Here is a 13,157-nt window from a genome sequence, read left to right on the forward strand (position 1 = left end):
GACTACTTCAGGCCCAGCTTTTGGAACTGTGGTTTTCCTGGATATAGCCACTATATTGTGATCACTGCATCCAATGGGTAAGGATACAGCTTTAGAACAGAGTTCTACAGTATTAGTAAAAATGTGATGAATACCTGTGGATGATCTTGTTCCTGTAGTGTTGTACACACCCTGGTAGGTTGATTAATAACCTGAACCAGATTACAGGCACTGGTTACAGTGAGAAGCTTCCTCTTGAGTGGACAGCTTGATGAAAACCAGTCAATATTCAGGTTCCCAAGAAAGTAGACCTCTCTGTTTACTTCACATACACTATCAAGCATTTCACACATATTATTTAGATAATGACTGCTAGGACTTGGTGGCCTATAGCAACACCCCAAAAGAAAAGGCTTTCGATGTGCCAAGTGAACCTGCAACCACAACACTTCAATAACACTTGACATTAGATCCTCTCTAAGCATTACAGGGATATGGCTCTGAATATATAAAGCAACATCTCCCTCAAAAGCATTTCTGTCTCTTCTATAGATGTTATATCATTGTACTGATACTGCTGTATCATCAAATGAATTATCTGAGTCTCAGAAATGGCAAATATATGAAGGTTATCTGATGTTAGCAAGTTATTGATTTCATTAACCTTATTTCTAAGGCTATATATATTAACATGGGCCATTTTCAGCCCCTTCCTGGGTAGTGTATCAGAGATAGACATGATATGTAAAACAGCAAACAAAGCAAGAGAAAAAAATATACATTCAGCAATCCATGAATCAATTTGTGTGTGTGTGTGTGTGTGTGTGTGCTGCAGGGTTGAAGCTATGAACCCACAGGCTTGGCTCTTTCATCCCTTCCAGGCTTTTGGGAGGGAGGGTGGACAATGAGCCTGTCATAGCAGATGTAAGCAATGTCCCCACACAATCTGGCAGTTTTCATGGCTGGGATGCGTTATTTCCTTTTCTGGCGCACAGCTTCAGGATAGTCTTCGTTGAGGAAGATGTACCTTCAACCTCAGGAACTTGACCACTATCGGCCTAAGCCTGTTACCTGGGCCGGGTGATGAGTTTTCCAGTCCTGTGGGCATGCTCCACCTCAATCTTCCTGTGGTCCATCTTCAGTTTCTCCGAGATCATTTCACTCTCTTTGTCTTCAGATTCCATCCAGGTCTCATGTGGAGATTCTGCAATTCCATCCACAACCATGTTGTTCTGCCTTGATTGTCCCTCGAGTCTGATTTCTCAGTCATTGTTATCATGGATTCACACACAGATCTGATGTCCTCTCTCAATGACTTACAGATTACTGTCATCTTGTCATTCTACTGTTTCAACTCATTGAGCTGACCCGGAAGAACTGCAAACTGTTCTTCAGGATCTGGACCTCTCTGGTCAGGTCGTCCATTCTTTTATTAGTTGAATCAACCAATATTCGGACAAAACACTTGAAGCAATATTCTTGTTGTTGTAACAACTGCTTGTGGAACTATTTTTGTTTGTTTAAAAGGTCCTTCACCTGTGATAGAGAGACTCTACTGTCATCAATGGTACTCCCGCCGGCTTTGGTCTTTGTTATGATACCAATGTGGCGGCAGGTAGCCTAGTGGTTCGAGCAGGTAGCCTAATCGTTCTTCCCTGGAACAAGGCAGTTAACCCACTGTTCCTAGACCATCATTGAAAAATAATAATTTGTTCTTAACTGACTTGCCTAGTTAAATAAATTAAATGTAGGTTACGCTGTTCCTCCTCGCATTTCCAGACAGGGCAGGTCACATGGAAGATTGAAAACAATAAACAGCAGGGATCTAGACAGCCACAAACCTGGGAGAATCCGTGGTCTCTGCCACAATGGCTATCTGCATCGCTGGCTGTGTTTATACTCTCAAGAAAACACCTCTAGCTTGATAGGCAGCTAGCTACCATTTAGGCTAGCTGCTACACCAAGCAGCTCCTCAGACCCGGCCTTGGTTGGCAGGATCCCTGGACAGATAGTAGCAGACCCATCAACTGATGCCAACCGTGTCGCGGGACCCAAACTCAAAAGGTAGCTAGCTAGTAACCAAACTTTCAAAACTTTCCAAAACAACAAACCGAGCTCCCCCTCGTTCCGCGGTCCGTGTTGTGCAGTGCGTTCGAGACAACTGGAGGCTAGAGGATCGGCAGCTGCTCAGTGTAAAGCTGAGCGTACAGCAGGGGTCTGCGGTCTCTCCGTGGGAGTTCTTAATGATGGATCGTTTTCCCTTCTACCAAGAGGACGAGGAGAGTAGAGGAAATAGGGGGATTTGAGGGTATTCGTGACTTGATTGTTGAGGGAGCGGCCGTAGCTTGAGATGCGAGGGGCCGTAGGGTGAGATGGGAGGGGGGGTTTAGGTGACTTATGCTTGCACATCAGATAACACAATGAACCTTGCTGCACATCCCTAATTTGTGACTGAAGGTCACTCTCTGTTTGATGAGCTTTCTTGCTCTCAATAATCCGGTACTGGTACCCCTGTATATAGTCTCGTTATTTTTATGTCACTTTCTTGTGTTACTTTTTGATTTGATTTTTTTGCTTTATTTTTTACTTCCCATTGGGTGGTGCACAATTGTCCCAGCATCGTCCGGTTAGGGGAGGGTTTGGCCGGGGTAGGCCGTCATTTTAAAATAAGAATTTGTTCTTAACTGACTTGCCTAGTTAAATAAAGGTTAAAAAGATAATGATACTTTAGTTTATTTAGTAAATATTTTCTTAACTCTATTTCTTGAACTGCATTGTTGGATAAGGGCTTGTAAGTAAGCATTTCACGGTAAGGTCTACCTACACCTGTTGCATGTGGCACGTGACAAATAACATTTGATTTGAATATTTGATTTGAACTATTATTAGGCATGTTGAGGGCTCCTTTGGGACTGTTCTTGTGGGAGATGGGACTGCAGCTGCTCTTTGTCCATCCTGTGCCTCCATGTATCTCACTGTGATTCTGTGGCAGATGTGAACTGACTGTATGATGATGTAACACAGGTTGATGTTGTGCACTTGTGCTGAAAGAGACAACCTGTGCCAATAAAGCCAAGACCTCAGTGAGAGGGTTGCTGACTGTTCACGCTAGTGATGTAATTCAGGTACTGTTCCTCCACCAATCTTTGTATTACAAATGTAACAATGTTTTCCCCCTATTTAAAATGTGATATCTTATGTTGTTTCTTTCTATTCTTGTGTTTTCTCTCTACTGTTCCTTGTCTATAGGTTGTGAAGGATTTAAATGTTTATTTTAATTTTTAAGTGAATTGCCGTTGGGGTTAACAGTAGGACCTACTTTTTAAAACATGTATTGGCGTCTTCTCCTCTCTGTGTGTATTAGTACAACATAGTACTACTATTTAAAGTGCTACTACTATGGTAAAGGTACAACTGTGGATGCATTATAGTCCTTCTAATGCAAATGATTACCAGGAGCATGCTCTAATAGAGTGGCAGGTGTTGGGCCAGTAACTGAAAGGTTGCTTGTTTGAATACTGGAGCCGACAAGGTGAAAAATCTGTTGCTGTGCCCTTGAGCAAGGCACTTAACCCTAATTGCTCTAGGGGTGCTGTACAATGATGACCCCACTCTTTGTGGGTGTCTCAGGGGGAGTTGGGATATGCAAGAAGCACATTTCCATTACACACTTGTGTTAACAGGACAAATATAAACACCCCCAAAAAGTATTATTATGTGTGTTAATCAATAGCATTTTTTCCATATGTAGCTTTGACTTCATTATTGTGCCCTGTTGTGCCCTATGCCTGCACTGTTACTATGTGAACATGTAATGTAAAGTAAGATGTCAACAGAGAGTGGGTTTCCCCAGTCGGTGTACTCATACTCACCTGTAATGTCACAGGGTTTCTGTCGCCTCTAATTATTCTGCTTCTTTACTTCCAATGACCTTTCTATCAGTGTGTCTATGTGAATAGCACCTATTTCAATTTGTAGCCCAGAGCCATTTACCTCATACTCTCTCCCTATGTTGTGAATGTGTTGATGTTTCAGAGCGTGGGAAGGGCAGGCAGGCCATACTGGGGGAGCACCCGTCCTCTTACGGAGACAATGGATACGGTAAGATCCCGCCTCTCAGCACCAAAACACTACCATATTACTTAGTGTATCGGCTTCCTCCATCTCTAGACACAGACTGCTACATTATCCACTCTATCCACACAGACTGCTACATTATCCACTCTATCCACACAGACTGCTACATTATCCACTCTATCAACACAGACTGCTACATTATCCACTCTATCAACACAGACTGCTACATTATCCACTCTATCCATACAGACTGCTACATTATCCACTCTAACCACACAGACTGCTACATTATCCACCCCATCCATACAGACTGCTACATTATCCACCCCATCCACCCTCCCCATTCCTCAGGTGAAACCCTGCCCAGCCACCTCTATGCCTCGGATGGTATAGATTCCCAACCTTATCTGGAGGTGAGAGGAGTAGAGAGTAGAGACCTCCCACCCTGCTTTGTCTCCAGAGGCTACCCATATGTAACCCACCTCCAGACTACTTTTACCATCAGGGTTGTGTTTAGTAGGATCAAATAGGATCAAACAGGATACGAAAGTAGTAGCTGGCCTCCTCCATTTCAAAATGTTTTATCCCGTTTCATGCCTAAATCAAATCAAATGTATTTATATAGCCCTTCTTACATCAGCTGATATCTCAAAGTGCTGTACAGAAACCCAGCCTAAAACCCCAAACAGCAAGCAATGCAGGTGTAAAAGCACCTACTGAACACAACTCAGCTGGAAGTGAAAGTTGTAACCCCTCCTCCTTTCCCCTTGGGTTTTGTATTCCAGGGTCACACTGCCCCCTGCTGCCTCTCCCAGGGAACAGCAGGTACAAGCTGAGCTCCCACGACATCCCAGAGGTAGTGGCTTACCCCCTGCCCCAAAGCTCCTCCTACAACAACCACGGCTCTAGCTCTGTCGCCATGGTGAGCGGCCTGCACCCCACCAAGATGAACTGCACTCGCATCTTCAACCTTTTCTGTCTCTATGGCAACATCGAAAAGGTCAGCAGCAGAGATCCACCTTAGGAGGGACTTGAGGGCATCCATGTGTGTGTTTGTGATAGTTTGAGTGTGAATGAACATTTCTTTGATGAATTCATTTTTTGTTGTTGTCAGTGTGTGTTATTCTGTTTGAAGTATTTCTGTTTGAAGTAGGTGTGCTAAAGCAGTAGTTCTCAAATCTCTCCTGGGGACCCACAACTGTTCCATGGATATAATCTATTCCAGAGCACATCTGATTCATGGCGCCGGAGAAGATGGCTGATGTTTTACGTGCTCTTAACCAACTGTGTTTTCTTTTTCTATTTTTTTTTTCGTTATTTGTAACTTATTTTTTTAAACTTATTCTGTACATAATGTTGCTATGACCGAAAATAACGATAACTCACCATGAACTGGCAAAAGCTTTTCTTTCCTTTAACAAGTCCGACGAGCCTGATGTGAAAGACATACTGCTTTCCCGGGAACAGGCCCAAATCCCCATAATTTGTGTGAGAATTCGTAGGCGATCGAATGAACCCCCACTGCCTTCCGTTCTACTAGCTGACATGCAATCATTGGAAGAAAAAAAACAACGACCTACGAGGAAGATTAAACTACCAACGGGACATTTAAAAACTGTAATATCTTATGCTTCACTGAGTCGTGGCTGAACAACGACATTATCAACATACAGCTGGCTGGTTATACGCTGTATCGGCAGGATAGAACAGCTGTGTCTGGTAAGACAAGGGGGGCGGACTATGTATATTTGTAAACAAATTCTAAGAAAGTCTCAAGGTTTTGCTCGCCTGAGGTAGAGTATCTCATGATAAGCTGTAGACCACACAATCTACCTAGAGAGTTTTCATCTGTATTTTTTGTAGCTGTCTAAATACCACCGCAGACCAATGCTGACACTAAGACCGCGCTCATTGAGCTGTATTCCTCCATAAGCAAACAGGAAAACGCTCATCCAGAGGCGGCGCTCCTAGTGGCCGGGACATTAATGCAGGGAAACTTAAATCCGCTTTACAAAATTTCTATCGGCATGTTAAATGTGTAACCAGAGGGAAAAAAACTTGAGACCACCTTTACTCCACACACAGAGACGTGTACAAACCTCTCCCTTGCCCTCCAATTTGGCAAATCTGACCATAATTCTATCCTCCTTATTCCTGCTTACAGGCAAAAATTAAAGCAGGAAGCACCAGTGACTCGGTCAATAAAAAAATGGTCAGATGAAGCAGATGCTAAGCTACAGGACTGTTTTGCTATCACAGACTGGAACATGTTCCGGGATTCTTCTGATGGCATTGAGGAGTACACCACATCAGTCACTGGCTTCATCAATAAGTGCATGGATGACGTCGTCCCCACAGTGACCAAACGTACATACCAGAAGCCATGGATTACAGGCATCATCCGCACTGAGCTAAAGGCTAGAGCTGCCGCTTTCAAGGAGCAGGACTCTAACCCGGAAGCTTATAAGAAATCCTACTATGCCTTCTGATGAACCATCAAACAGGCAAAGTGTCAATACAGGACTAAGATTGAATTGTACTACACCAGCTCCGACGCTTGTCAGGTGTGGCAGGGCTTACAAACCATTACAGACTACAAAGGGAAGCACAGCCGAGAGCTGCCCAGTGACACGAGCCTACTAGACGAGCTAAACTACTTTGATGCTCACTTTGAGGCAAACAACACTGAAACATGCATGAGAGCACCAGCTGTTCTGGAGGACTGTGTGATCACGCTATCCACAGCCCGATGTGAGTAAGACCTTTAAACAGGACAACATTCACAAGGCTGCAGGGCTATACGGATTATCAGGATGTGTACTACGAGCATGCACTGACCAACTGGAAAGTGTCTTCACTGACATTTTCAACCTCTCCCTGTCCGAGTCTGTAATGTTTTAAGCAGACCACCATAGTCTCTGTGCCCAAGAACACTAAGGTAACCTGCCTAAATGACTACCGACCCGTAGCACTCACGTATGGAGCCATGAAGTGCTTTGAAAGGCTGACCATGGTTCACATCAACACCATTATCCCAGAAAACACTCCAATTTGCGTACAGCCTTAACAAATCCACAGATGATACAATCTCTATTGCACTCCACACTGCCCTTTCCCACCTGGACAAAAGGAAAACCTATGTGAGAATGCTATTCATTGACCACAGCTCAGCATTCAACACCATAGTGCCCTCAAAGCTCATCACTAAGCTAAGGACCCTGGGACTAAACACCTCCTTCTGCAACTGGATCCTGGACTTCCTGACGGGCCGCCCCCAGGTGTTAAGGGTAGGTAACAACACATCCGCCACACTGATCCTCGACACAGGGTACCCTCAGGGGTGCGTACTCAGTCCCCTCCTGTACTCCCTGTTCACTCATGACTGCACGGCCAGGCATGACTCCAACACCATCATTAAGTTTGCTGATGACACAACAGTAGTAGGCCTGGTCACCGACAACGACGAGACAGCCTATAGGGAGGAGGTCAGAGACAACAACCTCTCCCTCAATGTGATCAAGACAAAGGAGATGATGATTGTGGACTACAGGAAAAGGAGGACCGAGCACGCCCCCATTCTCATCAACGGGGCTGTAGTGGAGCAGGTTGAGAACTTCAAGTTCCTTGGTGTCCACATCACCAACAAACTACAATGGTCCAAACACACCAAGACAATCGTGAAGAGGGCACGGCAAAGCCTGATCCCCCCCCCCCTCGGGAGACTGAAAATATTTGGCATGGGTCCCCAGATCCTCAAAAGGTTCTACAGCTGCACCATCGAGAGCATCACTGCCTGGTATGGCAACTGCTCGGCCTCCAGCCGGGGGTAGTGCGTACGGCCCAGTACATCACTGGTGCCAAGCTGCCTGCCATCCAGGACCTCTACACCAGGCGGTGTCAGAGGAAGGCCCTAAAAATAGTCAAATACTCCAGCCATCCTCGTCATAGACTGTTCTCTCTGCTACCACACGGCGAGCGGTACCGGACCGCCAAGTCTATGTCCAAGGGGTTCTAAACAGCTTCTACCCCCAAGCCATAAGACTGCTGAACATCTAATCAAATGGCTACCCAGACTTTCCATTGCCCCCCCAACCCCTCTTTTACGCTGCTGCTACTCTCTGTTATTATCTATGCATAGTCACTTTAATAACTCTACCGGCATGTAGCCCAGTGGTTAGAGGGTTGGGCCAGTAACTGAAAGGTTGCTAGATTGAATCCCTGAGCTGACAAGGTAAAAATCTGTTGTTCTGCCCCTGAACAAAGCAGTTAACCCACTTTTCCTAGGCTGTCGTTGTAAATAAGAATTTGTTCTTAAATGACATGCCTAGTTAAATAAAGGTTAAATTAAATAAATAAATAAACCTACATGTACATATTACCTCGACTAACCGGTGTAGTCTCGCTATTGTTATTTTACTGCTGCTGTTACTTACTTACTTACTTGTTCCTTTTATTTATTTTATTTCTTATTCTTATTAGTATTTTTTAAACTGCATTGTTGGTTAGGGGCTTGTAAGTAAGCATTTCACTGTTGTATTCAGCGCATGTGACTAATAAAATTTGATTTGATTCAAATTGTCAACTAATTATCAAGCCCTTGACTAAGTCAATCAGGTTAGCTAGTTCAGGGTGAAACAAAATTGTGAAATGTCTGGCTGGCCCCGAGGAGAGGTTTGAGAACCACTGTGCTAAAGGTGTATGTAGCTATATAGTATTTGAGGCTTGCTATGCACATCATGTGTCTAAATCTGTGTGTGTGACAGGTGAAGTTCATGAAGAGTGTCCCGGGCACTGCCCTAGTAGAGATGGGGGATGAGTATGCAGTGGACAGGGCCATCACTCACCTCAACAGCATCAAGGTGTTTGGCAAGCGGCTTAATGTCTGGTGAGTGTCCTTGTTAGCATGTTAGAGGATATCTTAACACCTGCAGTATTCAACCACGGAATTAATGTTATTATCTAGTATCTTTTTACTCATTCTTTGTATTCCATTCCCTTCCTCTCCATTTCTTTCTCTGTCTCTTTCTCTGTCTCTCTGTCTCTCTCTGTCTTTCTCTCTGTCTCTCTCTCTGTCTCTCTCTCTGTCTCTTTCGCTTTCTCTGTCTCTCTGTCTCTCTCTCTCTGTGTCTCTGTCTCTCTCTCTCTGTGTCTCTGTCTCTCTCTCTCTGTGTCTCTGTCTCTCTCTCTCTGTGTCTCTGTCTCTCTCTCTCTGTGTCTCTGTCTCTCTCTCTCTGTGTCTCTGTCTGTCTGTCTGTCTGTCTGTCTGTCTGTCTGTCTGTCTGTCTGTCTGTCTGTCTGTCTGTCTGTCTGTCTGTCTGTCTGTCTGTCTGTGTCTCTGTCTCTGTCTCTGTCTCTCTCTCTGTCTCTCTGTCTGTCTCTCTGTCTCTCTCTCTGTCTCTCTCTCTGGCTGTCTCTCTCTCTCTCTCTCCCTCCAGTGTGTCCAAGCAGCATGCGGTCATACCCAGTCAGGTGTTTGAACTGGAGGACGGCAGCAGCAGCTATAAGGACTTTGCCATGACCAGGAACAACCGCTTCACCAGCCAAGGCCAGGCCTCCAAGAACATCATCCAGCCACCCTCCTGTGTGTTGCACTACTACAACGTTCCTCCCTGCATCTCAGAGGACCAGCTACTGAGGGTAGGGCTGTAATGATGTCAATGGTAGCGATAGGATGTGAGCAGAAGCCTGAGGGTTTGTGGGTCAAGGCTAGGGGACGGGATATAGGTAAGGTTTATGGTTAACTCCCATCCTGTGAGCTGCACTACTGCAACGTCCCATCTGAAAGTACCAGCTGCTGAGGTTATGGCTGGAATGACAGGGTTTCTGGGGAATGGGGAATAGAGAAGGGTTTCTGAGGTCTGTATGGGGTAGGGTTTAGCGTTGACTCTCATCCTGTGAGCTGCACTATTACAAGCCCCTCCCCCTACATTTCAGAGGGCCAGCTGGATCTTGGAAGGAGGGTGGATATCTGATGTTTGGTGGATAGGAGGCCTAAGAGATTAAACTCTTTTGCTGAACAATTACTTCCATAGAAGAAGCGGACCACTGATGTATCTACCAGTCATTCTGTCAATGATCTCTGTAGTTTGACCGTTACTAAAGAGCTCCATCTTGTGGATATAGTTAGAAAAACATGAGCATTGTCAAATCAAATCAAATCAAGCTGCCCTTGTTGACTGTTGTTTGATTTCTTACAGCTATGCTCAGAGCATGATGTGCCGGGTTTCACCAAGTTCAAGATGTTTGATGCAAAGCGTAAGTTTATCATTTTGCTTTTTTTATTTTGTTAGGCTGTTGAAGGAGTTAGCTGTACTGCCATACTTAAGTTGTCCTACTGTCCTCTCTTGTCTCCTTTCAGCCTCCTCCAAAACTATCTCTGGGTTGTTAGAGTTTGACTCCAAGACACACGCGGTTGAGGTCTTGACCGTCCTAAACCACTACCAGATCAGAATACCAAGTAAGTGACCAGATGGCCTTGCTTTCCTCAACAGTAACACCAAACACTCCACCTTTAGTAGTCACTCTCAGCAGGATAACTGAGTGTGTCACATAGTCAGAGAAATGCCCAGAGAAATTGGATTCAGACCAAATTTACATGAAGACCTGAAGACTAAATCCTATCTTCAATCTACCCCTTTCCCTTTACTTCACTGGCCCTTTATTTAACTAGGCAAGTCAGTCAAGAACAAATTCTTATTTTCAATGACAGCCTAGGAACAGTGGGTTAACTGCCTGTACAGGGGCAGAACGACAGATTTTGTACTTTGTCAGCTCGGGGACTTGAACTTGCAACTTTCCGGTTACTAGTCCAACGCTCTAACCACTAGGCTACCCTGCCGCCCCTTTACTGCACTGGCCTAGCCTGTCTTATTGCCCCACTATTATTCCTGAGTGAAATAGCATGGGAGACATGTTATAAAATCCAAGGGGAGAATGCTGTCAATGCTGTCTGTTCTAGAAGCAGGTGGTTGGTTTTTTGTTGGGGGGGGGGGGCACACTAGGACCGGAGTCTGTGCACCATCTGCTGCACACCTTTTTCTCTTCTCAGACCAGACTTAACGTTGCTGTGTTCAGAATTCTCCCTGCCAATGCCCCCAACAGGGTGAACATGTGTGTGGGCATGCCATGTGAGCATGTGTGTTTGTTTATGTGTAGGAATATGTGTGAGTGTGTGTATAGTAGGTGTTTAACCCAGTGTGTCTGACCTTTTCCAGATGGCTCTAACCCCTACACCCTGAAGCTGTGCTTCTCCACATCCTCTCACCTCTGAGGAACTCAGGACCAGGGCACCAGCAGGACTGACCAGAGCCCAGTAGGAGATGGAGAGAGAGAAAGGATGGGGCTGGGAGGGACAGAGTACTGAGCTAACAAGACACTGAGACTCACTGTCTCCCGTTGAAGTGGGGAAGACTACTGAAACACACAAGTGTGAAACACTGGAAAATTGCTGAAGAGGTTTTCTCTTGTACCTCTTATTTTCTAGTATTTTCTGTTCTGTTAGTTTTTAAGTTGTCTCTATATAGAGAGAGCCAATCAGAACTAAGAACAGAGAGACGACACCCTCTCTTCCCAGCGTCCATTGGGGCTGAGCATGGTACTGTAATGTAACAGATGACCCCTGAAAAGACTTGTTGTCGACAGAATGTGATTACTTGCCAATTTTTGCATTGTGTAAGAAGACTGAATAGAGGACGTCCAATATGCATCCATGCTGGTAAAGACTATCCAAAATGGTCGCCATATTTATGGGTTGACAGTGCTGCATTTATGCTCACCTTATTTAGCTGAGCAGCAGAAACTCAGTCGGTACTTCAGTGGAACAATGTGTCAATATGAATTAAAAATCGCACTGTAACATGTACATGTGTATATAATTGAAATGAAAGCTCTGCTATAGAGGGTTGGGACAGGGGAGCGGGTGATATTATTCATCTTATTTGAGGTCATTGTGTCAGCAGGTGTTTTGCTTTGGAGTGGACCGTTTAATGATGCGTTTTAGACACTGTGTTTGTACGATGTTTACCAATGAAGAGCCCATGGTCTGTGTAGTATGTCAGTGTTTTGGGGCACACTGTTTGAATGTTAGTACTGGGTTCAGTGTAGTATCATGGCTCGCCTGCACTGGTTCAGTGTCAGTAGTTTTGTACATTCAGACTGTTTTAGTGTTTAGTGACACGCCAATGTCTTATGTTCACAAAATGGCTGTATCCAGAATCATTATACATCACCCCTAGCTCTTTGCCTCATTAATTAGCAAATATGTTGATATTAATTAGTATATTTAAAACATTTATGGACATTTTCAGATGTCCTAATCCCTCAAATACCTAAGGTTATTTGGGAACAGCCCTGTCAAAGAGTGTAACAAATAATATGACTACAAATTCTTAGCACAACAAACTTGGAATTCCATTTTACTTGCAAAATAAGGAAATGACATGTTAAAGCCAAATTCCATTGGTCTACTCTGTATGTACTATTGTATAACATGAGCAATTACATACAGTACAAACCTTAAGGTGTTAATCAACCTTTCTGCAAGTAGCAAATTGCTATTGTATCTACTGCAGGGGAGGCTTTTCCAGGCACAGGATCAGGTTTGATTGGTTCTGGATGCATCCTGAGAACATTTACATTTAAGTCATTTAGCAGACGCTCTTATCCAGAGAACGTGACATTCATTAAGCATTCAACAGTCTACAGATCCTCTTACATTTTATTATTCCAGAATTGTTCCACATTCCGACTTCCATTTCAAAAGCCTGGAGTTACCATAAACAGCAGTCTTGTGCTTAAGTTTCATGTTATCATCAAATGTAAGACACTACACGCATGTTCAGGTGGGTAGATCCCATGACTTCCATGTCTGACTGGTCATTAAATGGCGTTGTATCTATGGCTTTGTGGTGGATTTTATGGAGTTTTGTGATCTGTGCCAGTGTTAGTCACTGGAGTGACACCAGAATAGAATCCTCATGCACACTACTGATTGTGCATTCTCCTGCCCTATGACCTTTGAGAACACACTACAATGAATTCCCTTAAACAAACTTCAGAGGATCCCTCTGCACACAAATGTATCTCTGAGGGCATAACTTGTT

At 44.4% G+C, this 13,157-nt stretch overlaps 1 protein-coding gene across 2 annotated transcripts in view; it reads left to right on the forward strand.

Moving 5' to 3' along the window:
- The window catches only part of LOC115134998 (heterogeneous nuclear ribonucleoprotein L-like), a 77,242-nt gene extending 64,290 nt beyond the window's left edge, over positions 1 to 12,952 (forward strand). Inside the window, exons 7-13 of one of the 2 annotated variants that reach the window (XM_029669158.2) lie at positions 4,015 to 4,080; positions 4,842 to 5,056; positions 8,820 to 8,941; positions 9,492 to 9,693; positions 10,254 to 10,311; positions 10,415 to 10,513; positions 11,271 to 12,952. In XM_029669158.2, coding sequence (XP_029525018.1) covers positions 4,015 to 4,080; positions 4,842 to 5,056; positions 8,820 to 8,941; positions 9,492 to 9,693; positions 10,254 to 10,311; positions 10,415 to 10,513; positions 11,271 to 11,326 — 818 coding nt within the window. In that variant the 3' untranslated portion in view covers positions 11,327 to 12,952. Of the gene's footprint in view, positions 1 to 4,004; positions 4,081 to 4,841; positions 5,057 to 8,819; positions 8,942 to 9,491; positions 9,694 to 10,253; positions 10,312 to 10,414; positions 10,514 to 11,270 lie in introns of both variants that reach the window. The other variant, XM_065023120.1, reaches the window with a different exon arrangement.
- The last annotated feature ends 205 nt before the right edge of the window (positions 12,953 to 13,157 follow it).

Source organism: Oncorhynchus nerka, linkage group LG10 (assembly GCF_034236695.1).
Source record: "Oncorhynchus nerka isolate Pitt River linkage group LG10, Oner_Uvic_2.0, whole genome shotgun sequence".
Taxonomy (NCBI): Eukaryota; Metazoa; Chordata; class Actinopteri; order Salmoniformes; family Salmonidae; genus Oncorhynchus; species Oncorhynchus nerka.